The sequence below is a fragment of the Plutella xylostella genome, chromosome 27 (genome assembly GCF_932276165.1).
Source record: "Plutella xylostella chromosome 27, ilPluXylo3.1, whole genome shotgun sequence".
Classification (NCBI taxonomy): Eukaryota; Metazoa; Arthropoda; class Insecta; order Lepidoptera; family Plutellidae; genus Plutella; species Plutella xylostella.
The window spans coordinates 7,521,907-7,545,911 of record NC_064007.1 but is presented as its reverse complement, the minus strand read 5'-3'; the positions used below and the strand labels follow the sequence as shown (position 1 = coordinate 7,545,911).

Here is a 24,005-nt window from a genome sequence, read left to right as displayed (position 1 = left end):
ACGGAAAATTCCACGGCCGCGAGCAAGTAAACAACATCCGCCGCCGCCGCTGCTTCCACTCGATGACGTCATGGAAGATTCCACTGCCACTGAAGTAAACAAGATTCGCCGCCGCCGCGTGCCGCCACTCCCCACTACAGAAGCCGCATATAAAAGGGCGCACGCGCGGACAGAAAGGCAATACTCGTGGGGTCGTCTTAGTGCTCACACCTAGCTCTGGTTGCGGTTCGGTCGACCGCGTCGCTTCCGGAGGTCTAGTGCGCTAAGACATAGACCGGCTCAGTAAGTCTGCCTTCCTCAAGCTTGCGTTGTGGTCTTCCCCCGCACACGTTTGCAAGAGCCTGGTGGAACTACGGAGTTCTCGAAAGACCTGGCACGTCTACTAAGTCTGGTTGCGGTTCGATCGATCGCGTCGCTCCCAGAACCAAAAGGAACTGCCGGATTCGGATTTATTCCACCCCTGCTTCCTCAACCTCTCTGTAAAAGGGCCTTCAGCCGCAAGCATAATTGTCATATCCAAAAGCATAACGAGTCGCGTCAGAATTGTCAATAAAACTAGATTATCGGTTCTTGGTCGTATTCATAGTCTGGGCCGTATGTTGTAATTATATCGTGTCGTTGGTTAAGCATTATATATATAAATAAAAGTCAAAGATTTTATCCTCGTTGTATTCGTAAAACCAAATCAGTTGTTTCAATCAAAACTCCACTCAGATAGGTAACCCAAATGATCAGTCATTAGGTTCATTTATGTTAGCGTAGCACCCCCTGAGCTAGCCGCCCCTAAGGCGCTACGTTACAAGGTATACTTAATATACCAAAAAGGTGCGCAAGGAAAGATATAAAAAAACATTTATAAGCTGTTATAAAAATATATTTAATTTTAATATAAGAGAAAATGTCGAATAATCAACATCATCGAGTTAACTAGTTACTTAACAAAAGTTTCTCAGAAGAACAAAAAACATAATAAACGGAAATGCAAAAAATATGTATATCTACTCACCTAAAAGCCACTTTTTCAATATGAATTTCCAAACTTGTGAATTATTCTGTATAAATTTAGAAAATAAATCGTACCTAAATCATCATCGGTACGGTACTTAATTCAAAAATAAATGATTTCGGAATACATTATCCATATGGAGGTTACGAAGGCGAGTAGCATCAAACTGCTGACGTCAGCAGCCACGGCGGTGTTGTGACTGAGCTTGTGCACAACCTCAACCTGGTTTTGTCGTAACTGGAAAAAATAATTTTAAAATTATAATGAGAATCGAGGGTATCAGCTTCCTACTTACTTGCTTACCGTGGAAGATTATGGGGCTTCATTTTCACCTGTGGGGTGCAAGGGTGCAGTACAGCGGGGCAGCGGCCCAAGTCTGTGAGCCTTACCACAAGAACTAAAGACAGTACTTAACAGATGTTTAACGAGAGTTTTGTCAAACGCATAATAAATCTCCAAACTATCGTTTTAACACTTATTAAACAATGTTTCAAGTTTTTGTGATAATACAGTTTATCTTTCTTTATTTTATTATAACTACTCACAGTGTTGTTGATCCAGTTGGTGTAGCTAGAGACGCGCGTGAACACGTGAGGGTAGAAGTAAGTGTCGCATGCCTTCCCAAATGAGGTCACCCCAACCACCACCCCGTTGTACACCAGGGGACCACCTGAGTCACCCAGGCAAGTACCAGCTCCTGTAGGGGACAAACTCTAATTGTTAGCCAAGATAGGAATGACGACTTGACGAGTCTGGAAAATACCCAACGTGTGTGGACAGACACAAACTTTCTCACAAACATTCATGAATCCTGTGACTTTGAAGCGGGTCTTTTTTTCATCAAAACTCAAACGCACTCAATAGAACTCGTCAAACGTCTCCATAAGTCGGTCCAGCCTGTCGACTTCATAAGTCAGATAAACGAGCTTACCTCCAACACCAAGCAGCCCCGCGCAGAGCATGTTGTTGTATGAGAATCTCGGATAACGTGCGGCGCAGGTGTCTCGGTCCACCTTGCGCAGCCCCACGAGTCGCAGGCCGATGGGGCTTGACTTGATGCATTTCATCTACGGGGTATTACAGTCGTGGTATATTTATTTATTTATTTATTTATTTACACATCATACATAACATTACAGGCTAGAGACCTATGGCGTTACATATGGTTATTTCTAAAAACACAAACTACAAATTGTAAACTTATCATTATACTTATATCTTAACATCATTTACTATACCTAACTATATTACTTAAGTACGTTTACATAATGGACGAACCTTTCATTCCGATCTCTGCCATACTTTTACACGCTCTCAACACGGTGTTGAGTGAGTCGGCAAACAAGTCTAAGTCTAAGTATAAGAAGCCGACAGAAATTACTAAAGGGATCATTGGCGTATCATACCAAACATGGGGTTTATTTCCATTTATTATCAAATAGGATATAAGGTCATTATTCACCTATAGTTGCCGATAAAATCCGCAAGGTGAAGTGTTAGATACTCACATTAGTCCGTCCCCACCCGACAGCTACCACAGACGCGTTGTCCGGGACCACATACCCCCCCGGGGGGATGACGGCTGGCTGCACCGAGCTGCTCCGGTAGTTGCTCACACTGGTCGACAGCACCAACACTGCAACGTCGTTGTCTTTACTCTCCGAATATTTGTAATCCTCGTGGACCAAGGTCTTGGACGTCTCATGCTTTGAGCCTCCGCGGTCATTGTAGGTGGATCCGACGCGAATGACAACTTTAGATGCCCTCAAGATGGTAGTGTCATTGATTATTCTGGAAAGATTTTGTGGTATGGTGTAAAGTACCTAGATCATTCACCGCATGACTTGATACTACAGTGGCAAAGGGTTCCACCTGTAACACAATTCACATCGGGTTCTCTTTTGGATTGACTATTTTAAATTTAAAATAGTAAATATATGCGCTACACGGTGCGTTTGGCTGTTTGTCCACCACAACCGTCACCATCCGTGACGCTCCGTCAGCGAGAACGACATGAAGGATGACGGCTCTCGGACACTTCATGGCCATGTTAAATGATATCACAAAATTGGCGCTTCAAACGGATGTTACGAATTTTATCTAATGGTTGCGCTAGTTCTGCGTATAATAGCGCCTTAAAGGCGCAGCGAAGCTCTTGGGGGCAGCTCGTAAATTAATGAAAGGGAAATATAGTGAGACGTTCATGATAATTTAGAGAATGGCCAACCGCTAAATCGTAACTAAGTACTTACAACATTTTGGAATTTAATACCGAAATAAGCAGTGTGCAGCGGTGAGCACGTGGTGCTGTGTGAGTATCACGCCCCCACAGGCACCCCCCAGCAGCCTCTGACCACGCATCTGCAAATACAGTGATAAAGTACGTTACAATGAGGGCTATATAATAACTAACCGCAAATTCAAAATAACATAAGGCTACGTCAAACAGAAAGCATTACCAGCGCGCGTCAGAGCGCTAACATGACGCCGAGCTATGACGCCAAGATAAAGATAAAATATAAAAAATCTTTATTCGGTGTCTAGCACCACACATCAAAAATAGTAAGTAATAACATAAGTACACAAAAAAATAAAATAAAAAACGAAATTTAAATTAAAAGTGAATCAAACAAAAGAACATTAAGAATAATTAAAAAATATAATGGTGTCCAGCACCGAAAAGGCCCGTAAGTAACGCATCCTGGTTTGACAAAAAGAAAGGTAACTTCATAATTTTAATTTTTAGAACTTACCTCCTAATTTAACTAAAGTTTTGGGGCCTTACCATCGAAACAGAAATACATGGTAGAAGTTGGCTGTCAAACAATAAATTATAAATGATTATTTTTTAATTAAAATCTTATAAAGTTGTACAATGTAATGTTAGTAATATTTGTACAACGAAGAGTTAAATAAATATTATTATTATTTTTTTATTATTATACCGTGGAAGTTTAAAACCCTGAAAACTGACGTATCTACTTAATAAGTTATAGTTAAATTAGTAAGTAAAGTCACATAATTTTGATATGATCTGATAACTTACATCAGAACTCCCAACAAATAACTATCATTATGGATATTGAATACCTTCATTATTTTAATTTTTAGAACATTTGAGAATTATTTCTCGAACATACTGAGACGCACTGACCCTACCCGTACAACTGTGTACCTACGGTCACAGTCACATCAACATTACTTCCCTGTTTGGTATCGGTATTATGAAAATTTAACCTTTTCATTGCTCGCGTTGACAGCTCCAAACGAAGCTTCCATAATTATGTCGGTGGGTCTGGTAAAGCAGCAGTACCTACCGTACATAATGATCTTAAATACGCCATGTATGGGTATGCCTCGACGGTGGTGGGTCGTCCCCCAACGATCCTGTTGGCGGGGGGCGCGGGGGGCTTCCTCACAGTCACCTTGTCCTCACAGCTCCCTGAAAACGTAATTATATACCTACCTACACGTAGTCCATAATTTTTAAATTTGTTAGTTGATAAAATTGACATTCTTAAGGTAGGTAAAAATTAATACATGCCTAATAATGTTGAAAAAAAATTTTTCTCTTTTACTGGGGGTTGATTGCACCCTATCGGTAATAAAGAAATAACAATTTTTTTACTTTTTAAATAGACTTTGATTTAATATACCTACCTAACTATATAAATAAAAAAATTGGTAAGGTTACATTCTTTTACCTTTGAAAACTGAAGGAGCTTAGTATAAAGTACCACATATAAATGTCACAGGCATCTGGTTTAATCTCCTGTTTGATTGAACCACTAGCCCGTTCATTGGATGGCGCTATTCAGTTGTATGACTAAAGGACAACTCGTCAAGTCGTTGATTGTAACGTTCGACGTCATGACTGAACGTCATTCAGCGGAGTCGTTGAATGGGATATAGTATAGCAACTTTGTAATGTCTGGTTAGGGTGAACATGAACAGACAAGAGTCAACAAAAAGACTATGTTACAAAGCTCTTATCTCACAAATTAACTAAACAATAACAATAAACGTATCTTCATATTGTTGTTTATAATTATCCAGTTACGCCACATTTTTTTCTTTGAAACTATCCGCCCGCGGCGTAATTATAGGTAAATCCATGTTGTCACACTCAGGGGCGTATTTACCCTAGGGCTAAAAGGGCTACAGCCCGGGGCGGCAGGCTTTGGGCTTTAGGTTGGAGGATTAAAAAAGTACCTACATAAAAATATTTTAGGACGTACGCCTAGAACGGTACTGAGCCATCTTTTCACATGTTGATTTCATGTCTTAAGAAATATGATTTAAAGTACGAAAGCCGGCCTTTGTTCTTTTCTGAACCGGTGGAATAGTAAATTTTTTATCCGCCTCGGCATTTTTTTGTAGGAAAACTTAAGATTTTTTTTTTGCCTCACTCAGTCGCCCTGCACAAATTTACTTCTGAACGTTCTAAAATGTACTCGTCTATCCAGAAAGATCTTTTTTTTTTAACCGACTTCAAAAAAAGGAGGAGGTTCTCAATTCGTCGCCAGTTACGCCACATTTTTTTCTTTGAAACTATCCGCCCGCGGCGTTATTATAGGTAAATCCATGTTGTCACACTATTTTAACACAAATAACGCACTTTAAAGCTAATTTATTTGCAAAAAACTAACAATATAGGTGCTTTTTGTGTCAGCTGTTAGACGTCATATTCGTTTTGTTCACCACCTGACTGATTTTAAGTCAGCTACCTAGTTGGACTTTTTGTGACGCTTCAACGCAATCAACGTTCGGCCTAGTCATACAACTAAGCAGCGTCATCCAATGAACGGGCTAGCGGTTCAATCAAACAGGAGATTAAACCAGATGCCTGCGACATACACATAGATAATAGATATATCCAATTTTACTCTACCGTACTCATGACTACTGTAAATAAGAAAGCTTACCATGGTAAAATAGCACAGTCATTATTAGTAACTTTATACTGAAAACCATCACTTTCCTTTTTATTTCCAGTCTCAAAAGTACCTAAGTAAAAATTGCGATGGCCAAGCCATGGCCATCGCAATATTATTTATTGTAGCTTTTTTACTTGTCTACGGCGAAGCAATGTTGACGGACGTTAAAGTACAAGGTGTTGCAATAGTGGTAAGGGGCCGTCCATTAATCACGTGAGGCTCAAAGGGGGGGGGGAGGGGGGTACTGAAAACCTCACGAAACATCACGAGGGGGGAGGGGGGGTTCTCGTTAGACATCACGTGTATTAATTTTTTGTCAAAAATTAGGTATTTCTGAACCGATATTTTGGACGGCGCAAAAATTTTAACGATTTGTAGTATGACCTATTTTTTTTCTAGTCAAAAATTGCCTTTACATAGACTTCCAAAAAAATACACGTGATCCAGGGGGGGGGAGGGAGGGTTGGGGGGGTTGGTCCCAAACCTCACCAAATATCACCAGGGGGAGGGGAGGGGAGGGTAAAAAAATGAGAAAAACGACCTCACGTGATTAATGGACGGCCCCTAAATAATTATAGTAAAGGTCAAAATCTACAACTCTTAGTGTCTTGTCTATCCTTTTTAACACACTGTATTGTATGTCCTACGCTACGTAAGTTTCTCGGTATTGTACATAAGTATATAATGAACTGACACAGATACATCGTCGAATACGCCAGTAAACATAAATTACTTTACCGTCTTGTTAGTATATTGTTATTCTAAGGTCTGTACAATGTCTGGAATGAAATTTAGTATACATTATGGTCTAGACCCTGAGAAAGAACATAGGCTACTTTTTATCCCGGAATTCCCACGGGAAAACTTTTTAAGGCGAAGCGAAGCGCGCGGGAACAGCTAGTATTACTTAATACAACGTTTTTTTACAACACCGCGATGTAAATTTTATTTAAGGTAAATGTAGCTATTAATGGTCCTCTTAAGACCCTTGGCTTTGCAAGTGGACTCTAGGACACAACAAATATGTAAAACGTTTCGCATATTTCAACATACGTCTTTTTCATATACCTACTTATGCTTTCTATTCGTACCTACATAGTATTAATATACCAAAGGGGGCAAAGGAAAGATACTTATAAAAAATCATAAGTTGTTAAAAATACATTTAATTTCAATAAAAGACAAAATTTCAAAGTCATCAACATAATCAAGTTAAACTACCAAACAAAAGTTGCTCAGAATGAGTCTGAGTCACCCCTTTTCAGGTAACAATATACCTACCACTCCGAGAACATCCTATATGTATAATAAGAAAAAAAAAACATTATAAACGGAAATGCAAAACTTACAGTATTTGCCTAAAAAGCCACTTTTTAAACATAAATTTATAAAAAATATTAATATTATAATTTAAACACAATAAGTTTAAATTTAGACATTAAAACTATCATCGGTAGCTACTTACTTAAAAAAATAATGAGATTTTGGAATACATAATCCCAATTGACGTTGCGAAGACGAGTAGCATCAACCTGGTGACGTCAGCTGCCACGGCGGTGTTGTGACTGTTCTTGTCCACAACCACAACCTGGTTTTGACTTACCTGGAATTGATTAATGAATGCACCCTTCCAGCCAGGAGTTACCCTGTATCACGGAAATCACCGCGCCTACTGGGGGGCGCTCAGTGGAAAGTTTAAAATTATAATGTAAATCGAGGGTATCAGCTCCTACTTACCTACCTAATTTCATCAAATTTGCTCAACATACTTAGGTATGTACTTACTTAAAAACTTTCACGTTTATAATTTTTTAGGGCATGTGCACAGAATGGAAACGTCTCGTCTGCCGCGGAGTGTTATGCTTGGCGCTGTGGCAAATGCTAAGAGAGGGTTGGGGCGACCCATACTGCGATTCAAAGATTGCGTCAAGCGGGATATGGCTGCTTCTAGCATCGATTATCAAAGTTGGGAGAAACTCGCTGAGGGTAGGGAATAGGGATGCATGGCGAAAGCACGTGTTCGACGGCCGTAAAATTCACGACGACGCCTGGTTTTCTGATCTCGCCCTCAAGCGCCAAAAACGTCACAGTCGTGTACCGACCACTAGCTGCACTTTCATTTGTAGATACTGCGAGAGGCCTTGCCGCTCCCGTATCGGCTTATATAGTCACGAAAAATCGTGTTCCAGACACTAACTAAATCGTCTGTCATAGACGTACAAGGCCACAATGATGATGATATAATTTTACGTATTAGGTAGGGTATAGGTATGATAACAAAAATATTTTCTTGTTCGTCATAAAGAAACGTACACATACATACATATGCTCACGCCTGTCTCCCAGAGGGGTAGGCAGAGACTATGGATCTCCACGTTCCACGATCCTGACATACTTCTTTCGCTTCTTCCACATTAATAAGTCTCTTCATACACGCACGTCGGTTTCGGAAACTCCTAATTTGGCTCTTCTTGAGTATGTCGCCTATCTGGTCGACATACTTTCGCCTAGGACGTCCTCTACCGACACAACCATACATCTCCGCACAATAAATTTCTTTCGTCAGTCTTCTTTCATCTATCCTTTCAATGTGACCAAACCATCTCAACATTCCCTTTTCAATTTTGGTCACTACGTCTTCTTTTACTCCAACTCGATCTCTTATAACACTATTCCTTATTCTATCATTCAGTTTCAGTCCACACATACTTCTTAGAGAGCGCATCTCAACAGCATTTACCCTACTTTCATTCTTCTTCTGCCAAACCCAGCTTTCACTTCCATACATTAGTGTAGGGACCAACACTCCCCCATGAACAGCCAAAATAGCCTTTTGAGACACGTTTTGACTCCTCATGGAAGAGTGCAAGGCCCCATTTACTTTATTTCCCGCTTTCACTCTTCTTTCAATATCCCCTTCACATTTCCCATCCCTCGTAAACAGACTACCCAAATAAACAAACTCATTCACTTGCTCCACTTTTTCGTTCTCGATCGTGATCTTACATTCAGTTACCTCTTCCTCTCTTTCAAACACCATAACTTTCGTCTTATTAACATTCACTTTCATTCCTTTCCTTTTAAAACTTTCATGCATGAGAGTTACTTGTTGTTGCAGCTGTTCTACCGACGATGCAAGTATGACTTGATCGTCAGCATACAGGAAACACTTAAGAAGCAACTCTCCTATTCGCAAACCTCTTTCGTCATCTTTCATATCCTTGAGACAACTATCCATAAATAAATTAAACAGCCAAGGCGAAGCCACACATCCCTGTCTAACACCTCTGTGGATACCAAACCAGTCAGTGTAGGCTCCGTTTATCCTGACACACGCACTAGATTCCCTATAAAGGGACCCCAGTGCCCGCGTCAGGTGGCCAGACACTCCATAAACGGATAGTGTCTCCCATAAATCATTCCTCCTCACTCTATCATAAGCCACAGAACACCTTTTGCTGCTTTGCAAGGACTTTTTCTGTGACGCTTCGTAGAGAAAAGACTTGATCCGTACATCCCATCCCCTTTCGAAAACCACCTTGCACATCCCAGATCTTTTCTTCGGTCTCTTTCACTACCCTTTCAATCAATATTTTTGCATACAATTTACCAACTATACTTAAGAGGCTGATGCCGCGGTAACTGTTGCAGGTCTGGAGCGATACTTTTCCTTTATACAAAGGAACTATGACCGCTCTGCACCAGTCGCGTGGCACCGTACCGCAAAGCCAGCACTCATTGAAGAGTTGGTAAAGCTCACTTGCAGCCACTCCACCTCCCGCTCTTAGCATCTCTAAAGATACCCTATCAGACCCGGCCGATTTGCCAACTTTCATTCTTTTTAATGCATCCATAATTTTTTTCATACTTATCTTGTATTCCTCATGTATAATTCTTTCACTTTCTACCTCTACATCACTTACAGTCATATAATCTGTGCTTTCAAACAAACTTTCAAAATATTCTTTCCATCTTTTAAAGACTTTATTTTCATCATTCAAAACATCTCCATTTTCATCCCTTATCACATCCAGATTTGTATTCTCTGACTTCCCTCGAGCCTTTCTTACCAACTTCCAGAACAATTTAATGTTCGCTCGAAAGTTGTCAGAGAATTTTCTATCACATTCATCTTTTAATGCCTTTTTCTTCCTTTCAATCACTTCTTTACTTTTTTCTTTAGTAAAAGATACTTTTCACGAATTTATTTCATTTTATCTTCCATTCCCTGATTTCCTTGCATTATGTTGTTGGCTTTTTTAGACAATAAATCCAACCATGCCATCTTCTTTTCATTCACTACCTTTTTGCATTCATCATCCCACCAAGTAAGCTCCCTCTGAAATTATGTGCGCGCGCGAAAGAAGAGTTACCACTCTTCTTTCTTTTATTCACTCCACATAATTTCACCGCCGTATTTACTAAATTGTCTTTCAAACGCTTCCATTTTTCTTCTAAATCATTTTCATCTAAGATATTAGTGCTCTCTAAGTTTTCTTTCAAACTTCTTCTATACTCTTCACTTACTACATCATCTTGCAATTTTTCTACTTTGATACGCTCTAAATTTGTTGTTGATAAGTACTTGAGGTCGGTGTCGCCAATAATTAAACAGACCACGAATCCGGCTTTCAACCAGAAAATGGTCCGTTCCAACATTGACACCCCGATAGGCTCGAGTATCAGCAACGTTTACGCGTAATCTTTCATCCACAATCACAAAGTCTATTATACTCCTTTCATTTTGTCGTTGCCATGTATACATTTGTATCTTTTTGTGCTTGAACATAGAATTAGAAACTACAAGGTTTCTTTCTAAGCAAACATCCAGAAGATACCTGCCATTCTCATTCACTCTTACGTCACCAAACTTACCCAATACACTTTCATACCCATCACGCTGTACATCTACCCAACTATTAAAATCAACGAGCATAATAAAGAAATGTTAAGAGAAGAAACTCTTTAAGGGGGGGCATTCTCAGCCGTGGGGTGCAAGGGTACGCTGTTCTATTTCTATATTTCATTAAACTACTTACAGTGTTGTTGATCCAGTTGGTGTAGCTAGAAACGCGCATGAACACTTGAGGGTAGAAGGAATCGTCGCATGTCACCGAAAATGAGGTCACCCCCACCACCACCCCGTTGTACACCAGGGGACCACCGGAGTCACCCGAACAAATACCGGCTCCTGTGGGGTCAAACTCTTATTGTTAGCCGAGCTAGGTATGACGAGTCTGGAAAATATCGAACGTGTGTGAACACAAACTTCAGCAAATCTCACAAATATTCGACATTTGGCTTCGTTGCGGAGTCAGTTTTTCATCAAACCTCAAACGCACTCGATAATACTCGTCAATCGTCTGCAAAAGTCGGTCCAGCCTATCGACGAGTCGGATATACGAGCTTACCTCCAACACCAAGCAGCCCCGCGCAGAGCATGTTGTTGTATGAGAAGATCGAATAACGCGCGGCGCAGGTGTCTCGGTCCACCGTGCGCAGCCCCACGTGCCGCAGGCCGAGGGGGCTTGAGTTGCTGCAGTTCTCCTACGGAGTATTACAGTTGTGGTATAGGAAGCCGACAGAAATGATTCAAGGGCTCATTGCGGCATCATGCCAAACATGGGGTAGGTATATATCCGTTTATTATCAAATAAGAAATTAGGTCATTACTTACCTACATATAAATGCCGATAAAATCCACAAGGTGAAGTGTTTGATACTCACATCAGTCCGTCCCCACCCGACAGCTACCACAGACGCGTTGTCCGGGACCACATACCCCCCCGGGGGGATGGCGGCTGGCTGCACCGAGCTGCTCCGGTAGTTGCTCATACTGGTCGGCAGCACCAACACTGCCACGTCGTTGTCGTAACTGATCAAAAATTTGTAGTCCTCGTGGACCACGGTCTTGGACGTCACATGCTCTGAGCCTCCACGGTCATTGTAGGAGGATCCGACGCGAATGACAACTTCAGATGCCCTCAAGATGGTATTGCCAGTAACAGCTGTAGTGTCATTGATTTTTCTGGAAAGATTTTATAGGTATGGTGTACCTAGATCATTCACCGCATGACTTGATACTGCAGTGGCAAAGGGTTCACACCTGTAACACAATTCACATCGGCTTCTCTTTTGGATTGACTAATTTGTTATTTTTGTACTATTTTATATAAAAATTTTGAAATTGTAATATTTTTAAGTGTAAAATAAAGAATATTCTATTCAATTTTATAGATAGTCTTCGTCGCCAATTTTAGAACCTACTTATACTTACTTCCTTATTCCCAATCTCCGCTGGGAATCAAAGGGCCGAAGTGAAGCGCCGCCATTCTTTACGATCTTGGGCCAGCTCAGAGACATCCGCCCAAGACATCCCCGCCTGGCCCATTTCCTTTTTCACAGAGCGCTGCCATGTCTCTCGCGGTCTGCCGAGTCTTCGTTTACCGCCCTCGGGGTGCCATGTCAGCGCTTCTTTTGGGACGTCTTCAGTACGCCTGAGAACGTCTCCTATCCATCTCCATTTGCGTTCTTTTACGGTTTCTGCTACAGGTTTTTGATGTGTTCTGCGCCAAAGTTCGGAGACAAAGTCAAACCAACGGATCCCTAGGATATTGCGTAAGCATCTGTTTACGAAAACCTGTAGCTTGTTCGTTGTTTGAACCGTTTTCTTCCAAGTTTCGCAACCGTAGAGGAGAACGGTCTTTACGCACGCCTTGAACAGGCGGATCTTGGTTTGGAGACGGAATGCGGAAGACCTCCACACTGGGCTTAACATGGCAAAAGCTCCACGGGCTTTGTTGATGCGGTTGCCGATATCCTCGTCAGTTCCACCATTTGGTGTGATTTTGCTTCCCAGCTAGGTGAAGGTGTCAACATCTTCAATTGATTGGCCGTTGATTTTAAATGGAGTACGGACTGACTTACTCTGGGTGCCTCACTTTTTAGTTCGCGAGATTCCTTCCGTCTTTTTTTCTACTTCTATGCCTACCTCCTAATCCCTTGTGCTTGGAATCTAGAAGTTAATCTAAAAATGGCTAAGGATGGCCGTTTCTGGTATCTTCGGCAATTTCAAACGAAAGTTATGATTTTTTATCCACTGGCGGCGCTAGTTCTGCGTATAATAGCGCCTTAAAGGCGCAGCGAAGCTCTTTGAGGTAGCTTATAAATTACTGACAGGGAAATATAGTGAAACCTTCATGATAATTAAGGCCGACCGCAAAATCGTAACTAAGTACTTACAACATTTTGGAATTTATTACCGATGTAAGCAGTGCGCAGCGGTGAGCACGTGGTGCTGTGTGAGTATCACGCCCCCGCAGGCCTCTGGCAGCAGTTTCTGACCACGCATCTGCAAATACAGTGATAAAGTACGTTATAATGAGGGCTATGTATAACTTACCGGAAATTTAAAATAACTTAATGCTACGTCAAACAGAAAGCATTACTAGAGCGCGTAAGAGCGCTAACTTGACGCCGCGCTATGACGCCAAGATTTGTTGTACTACTGTTCGGGCCCAAATAAACCGGAACAGCGCCATCTAGTGGCAAGCTTGGTACTACTACAAATAGTGCCACCTGATTGGATGTAGATGGCGTGAAGCATTATCACTGTGATTGGTTGAATTGTTCCCTACCCCAATTCCTCGAATATTGTACATTGTAACTGACTTATTTAATCAATATACGTTATATCAGTATTCCAAAGCGGTTGTTCCTTATTTTAAACACCAGAAATATAGGACAAATTCAATACGCAAATTAGGCCGCTACAACTACTATGGTAAACAGAGCGCCAGCGCTAGCGTTGCGTTGCGTATGACGCGCGCTAGTAACGCGTCCGTTTGACAGAGCCTTTAGAAAGGTAACTTCATAATTTAAATTTTTAGGACTTACCTACCTCATAAATAGGACTAACTTGAGTCTTGGGCCCTTACCATCAAAACAGAAACACATGGTAAACCCTGTCAGTTGGCTGTCAAACGCTTTCTAATTAATTATTTTTTTAATTGAAAACACATAAAACTGGTTTTTTAAAAACAAATATACAGTAAAAGTTTGAATCCCTAAAAGCTTATATTTCTACTTAATTATTGATAATCAAAATCATAAGTAAGTAATGTCACATAATTTTGAAATGATCTGATAACTTACATCAGAACTCCAAACAAATAACTTGATTATGGATATTGAATACCTTTATCATTTTAATTTTTAGAACAAAATTATTTGAGAATTAACGGACATACTGAGACGCACTGACCCTACCCATAGTATGCAGTAGTAGAGTAGCTTAGTTTGGAGCTGTCGACGACGCGAGCAATGAAAAAGTTAAATGTCGTTAAGTTAACGGTCACAGTCACATCACGTCCCTGTTTGGTGTCGGTATTATGAAATTTAACTTTTTCATTGCTCGCGTCGTCGACAGCTCCAAACTAAGCTACTCTACTACTGCATACTATGTCGGTGAGTCTGGTAAAGAAGCAATACCGTAAAAAATAAAGTTAAATACGCCATGTAAGGGTATGTCTTGACGGTGGTGGGGTGTCCCCTGACGATCCTGTTGGCGGGGGGCGCGGGGCGCGCGGGGGGCTCCCTCACAGTCACCGTGTCCTCACAGCACCCTGAAAACATAATTATATACTAACCTTTACGTAGTCCATATTTTTAATGAGAACTTCCTGATCGCATAAAATGTATGGATCGTAAATTATAAGGTTAAAATTGACATTAAGTCAGGTAAGCTAATACAGTATATATATTATAATTTTGAAGAAAAAATTCTCACTCTTTTACTAGGGGTTGACTGTACCCTATAGGTAATAAAGAAATAGCGATTCTTCTACTTTTTACATAGTTTTTGATTAAGTGTATGTATATGAATAATGCCTATAGAAATAAAAACCGGCAAGGTTACATTTTTCCCTTTAAAAAATGAAGGGGGCTAAGTATAAAGTACTACAAAGACACATAGATATAGATATCTACCCAATTTTTCTTTACCATACTTAACTACCGTAAATAATAAAGCTTACCATAGTAAAATAGCACAGTTATAATTAGTAACTTCATCCTGAAAACCATCACTTTCCTGTTTATTTCCTGTCTCAAAAGTAAGTTAAAATTGGGATGGCCAAGCCATGGCCATCGCAATTTTATTTATTGCAGCATTTTAGCTTGTCTACGGCGAAGCAATGAGGATGGATATAACAGTACAAGGTGTTGCAATAGTGGTAAATAATTATAGTAAAGGTGAAAATCTACAACTCTTTGTGTCTTGTCTATCCTTTTTAACACACTATATTTTCCTACGCTTTGTAAGTTGCTAGTTGCTAGGTATTGTAACATAAGTACTGAACTGATACAGATACATCGTCGAATATGCCAGTAGGTAAAAATATATAAATCGTAGAGCTGCCTTTTATTTAATAATTTAATTTAATAATTTTATTTATTGAATTTTTTACAGTACAGTTTTAAATACGTGCACAATCAGGTAGTTAAATAGTTTGTTAGTTTATTTTAACTTAATTAAAACAACTATGGTTAATGTTAGAATTATTTTAAAAAATGTACATAAGCTGTCGTCCTTGATAGGTTTACACAAAACCTGTATTAAGGAACAACAGGCCCGACCCCGTGTATCGGGATTTAAAGAAGAATAACAAGGAATTGTACATTATTTTACAGTTAGATTATTGATTTTTATAATTATGTGATTAATATTACATTATCAAATTCAATTCAAATTAATTTCAAAGTAGCGTTAAATTTATAAAATAGTGTGTGTGTGTGTGTGTGTGTGTGTGTGTGTGTGTGTGTGTGTGTGTGTACGTGTGTGTGAGTTGTGTTATATTATACAGATATAAGTGTATGTGTGTATATTTGTCAACTTGTAACGTTATAAAAAACAAACATGCTATGCATAACCAGAGAGGTAGATTTCAACTTCATCGTAAGTCATCTGTAAAAGGTATTTTTTGATTATGGTTTTAGCTTCGTAGCGGCTTAGAGGATGAATTGGGAGGGATGCATTTATTTTATTATACAAAAATGGGCCTAGGTGATAAAAAAATCTATTTGTGAACGCAAAATTTGAAGGTGGTAATATACATATTTTATCTTTGCGACGTTTCTTTATTTCTGAATAAGGTGTGACAGAATGTTGGAGGAGAATTGTGTTTAGGATGAAAATCTTTCTAACTGATAAAACCTGGACATTTTTATATAGTTCGGCGGTGGGGAAGAGAATTGGGCGGAAAGTAGCAATTTTAAGAATAGCTCGTTGGGCTATTTCCAGTGGTTTCAGTATAGTTTTTGCAGCCCCACCCCATACTGTTATGCAATATGAAATAACTGATTCGCATAGTGCAAAGTAAACCACGCGCAATAACATAGGTTTCGCTACATGACGAAGAGTTTTGAATACATAGATCAACTTACGAATTCTAGAAGTAACATGTTCTATGTGAAGTTTAAAATTTAGATATTTATCAACAATTACTCCCAAATACTTGATATTATCTGTTTGCAGTATTTTCGGGCAGTTGCAGTGGCTTAGGGTACGATTTTTACATGTGTGTGCTTTAAGAGCTATTGCCGTTTTTGGTTGTGATGTTTGACGAAGGGAAAAAGTTATATATTTAGTTTTAGATGTGTTTATAGTTAAAGAATTATAGACCAGCCAGTCTAGAAGACTATTAAGCCCCTCTTGGGCTACAACTTGAATCCCATCCATCTCCCATGACTTGGCGGAAAAAGTTACGGCGGTGTCATCAGCAAAAGAGACAATGGTACCTTGGGGAAGATGCAAATTACAGAGATCGTTAATAAATAGAAGGAACAGCGTTGGGCCCAAGATACTCCCTTGTGGGACTCCGTATGAAATCGGTAGTTCATTGCTTATATAATCGCATACTTTAACAACTTGAGAACGTCCCGGCAGGTAGTCCTAAAAAAGATGAAGTTGCTGGCCCCGAACTCCCATTTTCTCCATTTTCAGTAGCAACATAGGTATGGGGACAGTGTCGAAAGCCTTAGCCAAATCAACAAAGATAGTTAACACCTTTTTACCACCATTGATGTTTTCTACAATATTATTTATTAGCTCATGGACTGCATGGTTTGTTGATTTGTTCCTCCTGAAGCCAAATTGTTGACTTGACAGTATGTTGTTTTTTTCAAGGAAGTTGATGAGTCTATTGTTGATGAGGCGTTCAAGAATTTTCGAAAGAGAAGTGAGGATGGCAATTGGTCTATAATTGTTAATATCGCTTCTGTCCCCACTTTTATATATGGGATGTATGATAGCCTTTTTAAAGGCAGTAGGGAAAATGCCAGTGAGGAAACAGTTATTGAAAATGTGGGATAGGTACGGAGCAAGAAGTGGGGAGTATCTTTTTAAAAAAGTGGTTGAGATACCGTCATGGCCAGTGGCGGCATTAGGTTTCAGGGAGCGAATAATCGAAATGATTTCATCGGGATCTGTTGGCATTAAAGAGAGCGAGGTTTTTTTGTTTGGATATATAGATTTTGGAGGGGTTATATTTGGTTTAATATGTTCAATATTATCTGCCAGTTTTTTGCCAATATTTACGAAGAAATGATTAATAAAATTACACGAGTTTGTTTTTGAAGATGAAGTATCTAGAAGTTGTACAGGAGATTCTTTATTTTTCGAAGTATTTGTAATATTTTTTATGGATTTCCAAAGTAGTTTGCTATTTTTACCTGCTTTATTTAGTTCCTGTGTATCAAACTGTCTTTTTACCTTTTTAAGAATTTTTGTACAGAAATTTATATATCTTTTATATGTTAGTTTAAGAATCTCGTCTTCAGGAGTTTTCTTCATTTTTTTATGCATATTATCTCTGTTACGCATACATCTAAGCAATCCTGGTGTGATCCATGGCTTAAATATTCTTTTGTTTTTTTTTATTGACTTTTCAGTACTATTTACCTGAATAGCCTGAGAAAGTTGTTGTACTATGGCATCTGTAGCTACGTTTGGGTCTTCAATAGAGAAAATAGGAGATAAATCTAGGCATTTCATGGTCTCATCCAGGGTTTCATAGTTTGTTGACGTAATCACAGAGGCGGTAAAACAACGAGGATATTTAGTCTCAAGGCATAACAAGGTGGCAAAGTGGTCGGTTACAGTTGTTTCAATAACTAGGGTGGTAGATGGTAGTTTTGTTCGTAGTATGAGATGATCGAGGCAGCTGTTTTCTCGTGTAGGTATGGTATGAGCTGGTAGGTAGCCATGAAACGCGAGGATTGTGAGATAATCGTGCCTACGTGAATCTTTTGTCGCAGTTTCAATACCGATATTAATGTCACCAGTTAAGATTACTGATTTGAACGAGGATAGCGAGGGAAGTATGTATTTTAGGGATAGCAAGAAGTCATCAATATTTTCATTTGAAGGGGATCGATAAATACACACTATGGCTGTAGATGTGCCCAACTTAATAATGAGGCCAGATGCGCATTTATTATTGAAATTTATCTCTTCAGTGGAGAAGGAAAGGTGTGATTTAATATAAATAACTACCCCGTCACTTTGATTTAAGTGTTTTGTAGTTTGGTGCATAGAATAATTAGTTAAGATAGGTATAGTAGAATTTGTTTTACATGGTAACCAGCACTCGGTCAAAACTAGTACATCACTTTCAAAAGGTATTCGATGCAATAGAGTTTCTAAGCTAGAAAAATTTCGATTTATTGATCGGATATTTTGAGTAAAGATTTTTAGTAGCTTATTAGGATCACTTATGTGGCTTAGACAGTTTTCCGGAATGCACCTGAAAACATCAGATAAAGACAGTAGGTCGATATCTGTACTCAAGTTCATTGTATGATTCATAGCGAATTATTTTGATGAAAGACAGAGTTAAAAGGTAAAAAGGCTGGTATTGTAGGCATGTATAGCATGTATACAAGTGAGTAGGTATACTTAGTTAGGTAGGTGTGTAAATATTGACAATATGAATATGTAGCAACTAGGTAGGTGAAAATAGACAAATAATGTAGTGAGTAGTTTTTAATAAGTATGTTTTTTATCGTGAGTGTTATAAGAATGTGTGAGTGTGATAGTTTACAAGTTTTAAACATGGTAACAAATACAAATAACATATTTTTTTTTGTAAATATAGTTTAGGTTATACACGCAATTGGATAAATCTGTTAGTCATTTACTAGAATTACTATTAGCATTAGACATGTTTTCCAGTTGTGACTCATTTCTAACTACAACGTAGGGGCTCGTACTATCTTTCCTAATGAGGACACGCCCATTCGATGTCCAGCAATATGCGACGAAGAAGAGCTGTTTTTCATGTGGCGTAAGTTTCTCGGCGATGTATATTGGGGTTTTTTGGTTGTCGATACCAATGGTTGAAGAACTAAGTTTTTCTGTTGAGTTTTGTCTATTAAAATCCTTTACTGAATCCAGAAGGCGATGTTTCGTCAGCGTGTTACAAAACTCAATTGTTACAGTGGAGGTTTTTTGTTCTTTCTTTGAGGGATGTCGCAGGACGTCCCGTATTTCGGTGCTTTGAAGATCGACGCTTAGTGCTTTTGTTACTTTTTGTACAAGAAGGAAGAGCTGATCCTTTGTTTCATGTGGTTGTTTCGGCACATTGCGAATTTCAATCGAAGTTTTAATCGCATCTCGCTCCAACGAGTATATTTTGTCCTGTAGCGAAGACAGCTGAAGTAACATAGTTTTCCGCTCTTTATCCAGGGAGGCAATGTTGGCCTCCAATGAGGTAAGCTGATCTGACATGTAGTTCATGGATTTTTCTATAGTGTTGTTAGTATCTTGGATTTTTGTGTAGTGGCATTTAATCTCCTTAATGTAACGCTCGAAAGTGTCTAATCGGGAATTTTGGTCACACATCATCTCCTTAATCATGTCTTTAATTTCATTTTTAAAATCGGACAAGTTATTACTGTCAGCTGAACTTTCACCTGATGCTCGGCGGCGTTTTGCATTTCGTCCTTTGGTAGAATTGTCTGTTATGTTATGCAATGGTTGCGATTGTTTACACAGCTTAGGGATATCAGAGTCGGAGCGCGAGGGCGACGTGTTGGACTTGCTGGTGCTCGTTTCCTTGGGCGGTGAGCGAAGCATTGTTATAATACAGGCTGAAGATCAGATGGAGAAAAGAGTGCCAGTTGCAGGCAATAACGTAGAAATTATGAATGTCTATGATTATAAATTCAGGCGCTTGCTTAGTGTTGTTTACTTTGGTTTGTGTGGGGTAGGTCGGTGAATTAGACCTTAGTTTTAGCACTAACGCACTTCACGGTTCACACACACTGTAATTTCACACACAGATTCTTGATTTAGGAGGAATAAAGTATTATTTACTTGTTTATAAAACTATTGGTGTAAAATTTGTTGATAAACGACTTTATTTTTGTGATTGTATAGGAGCGTTATGTAAACACGTCCGTACAGTTCGATGGCGCGCGGGGGGGGGACGTCTTGTTCGTTTATTGTTAATCTAAGGTCTGTACAGTAAAATATGGGAAATTTTGTTATGATTTATATTATCCCAACTTAATATTATAAATGCGAAATTAGGTACTGTGTCTGTCTGTTACTCTTTCACGCCAAAACTACTGAACGGATTTGAATGAAATTTAGTATACATAGGTAAGGTCTAGACTCTATACCCTGAGAAAGAACTAGGCTACTTTTTATCCCGGAATTCCCACGGGATAACTTTTTAAGTCGAAGAGAAGCTTGCGGCACAGCTAGTTAGTAAGTAATATAATAATTCGTTGATGTATTCCAGGTGCTGGCGAACGGTCAGCCGAACTGCGGCGGCATGGTGCTGACGGCGCGCCACGTGCTCTCCGCCGCGCACTGCTTCATCAAGGTATTCTTCTTCTTCTTCTTAGAGGGGTCTACCGGCTACCGTACCACCACCGACTCATTCATAAGCAGCGTCGCGCGTCGGTGAAAAATCTGTCAGATTCATACAAATTATGTGAGATTTAACAAGCGAGCGATGCTGCTAACGATTGTTAATTGCTTATATGTCGGTGGTGGTAACCCCATTTCCACACTGTCTAAAGTCCTGTTGCCCGTGCCGTAGGGTGTTCCACACTATGCTTGCCTGTGAAGGGAAAATCTACTTTATTTACCTGACGTAAGGATCTGCAATCAAACGTCGTAGGGTTCATGCTACATTCTACAAAATATACTTACCCTATTATCATCGAATGGCCACACGCAAACCACACAACCCACCTTATCCTCCCCCTAAACGCATCCTTCAATCTTTCCAGCCCGGACGGCGCAGCCATCAGCCCCTCAGTCTTCACCCTCCGAGTCGGGTCCACCTACTCCATGTCCGGTGGATCCGTCCACAAGGTGTCCACCATCGTCCTGCACGAGTCGTACAACAACCCGACCAGTAATAACGACGTGGTGGTGGTGCTGGCGTCCCGGATCCGGAGGTTTAATAGCTCGACTGTGAGACCGGCCATTGTGCCGCCATCTGGATATGTGGTGCCGGATAACGCGTCCGTCGTCGCTACTGGCTGGGGCAGGACTGTTGTGAGTATATTTTATGAACCTAACTATACTTACAGTCAGCACAAGAGTTACTCTTACTACTGTAGTTTTTATGTATGCCATCCCAGTGCAAATCTGACTATAGTCTTGCATACCTAGGTACTTAATGTAACTTTACTTCGCCTTATAGTTAGAAGAAATCAAGTAAACAGAACCACCCTGATCTGCTCCCATTTCTTCTAAGGAATAATTTGGATTAAAGCTTTCATGTTAAACTTTTAATATCATGCTGAAAGAAATCCTGCACCCTGGGCAATCGTAAGATTGGCGAATCCTTTCATCACGACGACAAACCGAGTCCAGCTCTAGCGCCGGCTCTGAAGGTAGTCTCTATTAACATCGAGGGTTTCTCTGCAAATAAGTCCGAAATCCTCGCCGACCTACACCGTACAACGCAGTGCGATGTGATGTGTGTGCAGGCGACCCACAGAGACGAGACTCAGAGCCGACCACACATCCCTGGACTTGAGCTTATTGCCGAGACTTCTCACCCGAAACACGGTAACGCAGTGTTTGCTACTCTCGGCATAAGCACAAGGTCAGTTAAATGTACAACCCAGAATGGGATAGAAGTCATCACCATCGATTTCGGATACTGCACCGTCACCTCAGTATACAAGCCCCCTGGGACTCTCTTCGATTTCATCAGAATACCCTGGACAGGTCGCTCACCTATCGCAAGAACTGTGAAAATGTCAAAAAGAAGGTACACTCCCGCAACAACATTCTACAGCGCCTTACAACCACAAAGTGGGGAGCCTCACCACAGGTGCTGCGGACGTCTGGACTGGCGCTTGCGTTCTCCGTAGGAGAATATGCGTGTCCAGTATGGGGTCGATCTGCCCACGCCAAACTGGTGGATACTGCACTTAATGAAACGTGCCGGATTATAACTGGTTGTTTAAAACCGACTCCGGTACAGCTGCTTTATCCACTGGCTGGCATAGCGCCCCCGGACGTCCGCAGGACTGTGGAAAGTTCCGCAGAAAGGGCCAAAATGGACGACACACGACATCCCATGCAAGGCTGCCAAGTCGACGCAGCTTTATGAAATGTGTTGATCCACTGAACACTGGCCAAGCGCAAGCGAGGTGTGCTCTCTGGCGTCAAAAAGTGTCCCTTCCAACCCCATTTGTGCAGCTGTCAGAGAACCTCCCACCTGGACATAACTTGCCTTGGGAGAACTGGAAGTCTTTAAACCGACTTCGAACACAGGTCAGTCGTAGTAAGGACAATATGGCTAGTTGGATTCACGGATGCACAAAATCTGAACTGCTTGTGTGAAGCGCCACAAACTATGGTGCACCTTACTTCATGCCCCGCGTGTCCCTACACCTGTACGCGGGAAGAGCTCATGACCGCTACCAGCGGTGCAGTATCAGTGGCCCAGTTCTGGGCATGTATTATTTAGCGACTTTGTTAGTTTGTCGTTGACACGATCTTATCGAAGAAGAAGAATAATATCATGCTCATCCTTGCCCAATGCCCTTTAATCAATGAATACGTACATAACTAAAAATATCAAGAAAAAGCAGAAGATCCTTCTTTGGACAAGTTACGTATTTAAGTATTCCTAAGTACCTACCTATATCTACCCACCCTACACCCATCAAGAGCTTACCAATCCCACTATAACTGTATCCTTATCTCCAGGAGAACGAAGCTTCGTCAGTGTCGCCGAGCCTCCGCCACGTGAGCGTGCGTAAAGTGAGCCGCTCAGAGTGCGCCGCTCGCTACAGCGCACTCGGAGCTCAGCAGGGCAACGCTAACATGTTCCCTGTTACTACTAGCATGCTGTGTGCGGGACTGCTCAATGTTGGAGGTAACATCAAACCCATATTTCGTACTAACGATGTTTAGAAGAGAAGATAGATTTATCTATACAAAGCCAAAAGTACTTACTAGCTTATTAACAGTAGCTTGCTATCCTAGGTGGAAAAACGAGTTCTTTGGCCCAGCCTCGGCTAGCAGGATTATTTTTTTATCTATTACGTTCATAAAAGTATATTGAGAGGTTCTCAATAAATAACTTTTGGACGGTAGGACAATTTTGCTGTCCATAGACTCTGTAGATTGTATAAATTGGAAATATGTAGCATGATGAGGGCGCAAACTGCACACTTCACCTTAAATCGAGGACCTTCGACAGTCAGGTTCACTGACCACTGGTCGTGGCCGTGTAAAAAGTACCTACAATGCCTAATAAATCCACCGAAAACACCCATTCCAATTTACTAACGAGCTAAAACTAAAGACCGATCAACACCGACCGTCTTTATTTCGGCCGTCGTAAAATACAATGTTTGACCCCCAGGTGCGGACGCGTGTCAAGGTGACTCCGGGGGCCCACTAGTGTACAACGGGGTGGTGGTGGGGGTGACCTCGTGGGGCGCCGGCTGCGGGAACCCCTCGTACCCGGGGGTCTACGCACGGGTCGCCAGCTACACCACCTGGATCACCAGCACTGTGAGTG

General features: G+C 40.6%; 3 protein-coding genes across 4 annotated transcripts in view; 1 reads left to right on the top strand and 2 right to left on the bottom strand.

Moving 5' to 3' along the window:
* Nucleotides 1-24,005, top strand: part of LOC125490794 (trypsin CFT-1-like) — a 45,975-nt gene that overhangs the window by 14,571 nt on the left and 7,399 nt on the right. Inside the window, exons 4-5 of the mRNA XM_048631117.1 lie at nt 23,186-23,354; nt 23,847-23,998. Of these exons, the coding sequence (XP_048487074.1) occupies nt 23,186-23,354; nt 23,847-23,998 (321 nt within the window). The remainder of the gene's footprint in view (nt 1-23,185; nt 23,355-23,846; nt 23,999-24,005) is intronic.
* On the bottom strand, nt 519-4,670 carry LOC125488578 (trypsin CFT-1-like). Of its 2 annotated transcripts, none has more exons than XM_048631035.1 (6): nt 4,324-4,670; nt 3,259-3,367; nt 2,515-2,797; nt 1,938-2,073; nt 1,552-1,703; nt 519-1,243 (listed from the first exon to the last, which is right to left on the bottom strand). In XM_048631035.1, the coding sequence occupies exons 1-6, from the start codon at nt 4,328-4,330 to the stop codon at nt 1,109-1,111; spliced, it is 822 nt and encodes a 273-aa protein (XP_048486992.1). In that variant the 5' UTR covers nt 4,331-4,670; the 3' UTR covers nt 519-1,108. The 2 variants fall into 2 exon arrangements, with proteins under 2 accessions (XP_048486992.1, XP_048486991.1); XM_048631034.1 differs by having other exon boundaries at nt 3,279-3,367; nt 4,324-4,370.
* Nucleotides 7,194-13,309, bottom strand: LOC125490768 (achelase-2-like). Its single transcript, XM_048631036.1, has 5 exons — nt 13,206-13,309; nt 11,671-11,971; nt 11,355-11,490; nt 10,983-11,134; nt 7,194-7,546 (listed from the first exon to the last, which is right to left on the bottom strand). The coding sequence occupies exons 1-5, from the start codon at nt 13,292-13,294 to the stop codon at nt 7,409-7,411; spliced, it is 816 nt and encodes a 271-aa protein (XP_048486993.1). The 5' UTR covers nt 13,295-13,309; the 3' UTR covers nt 7,194-7,408.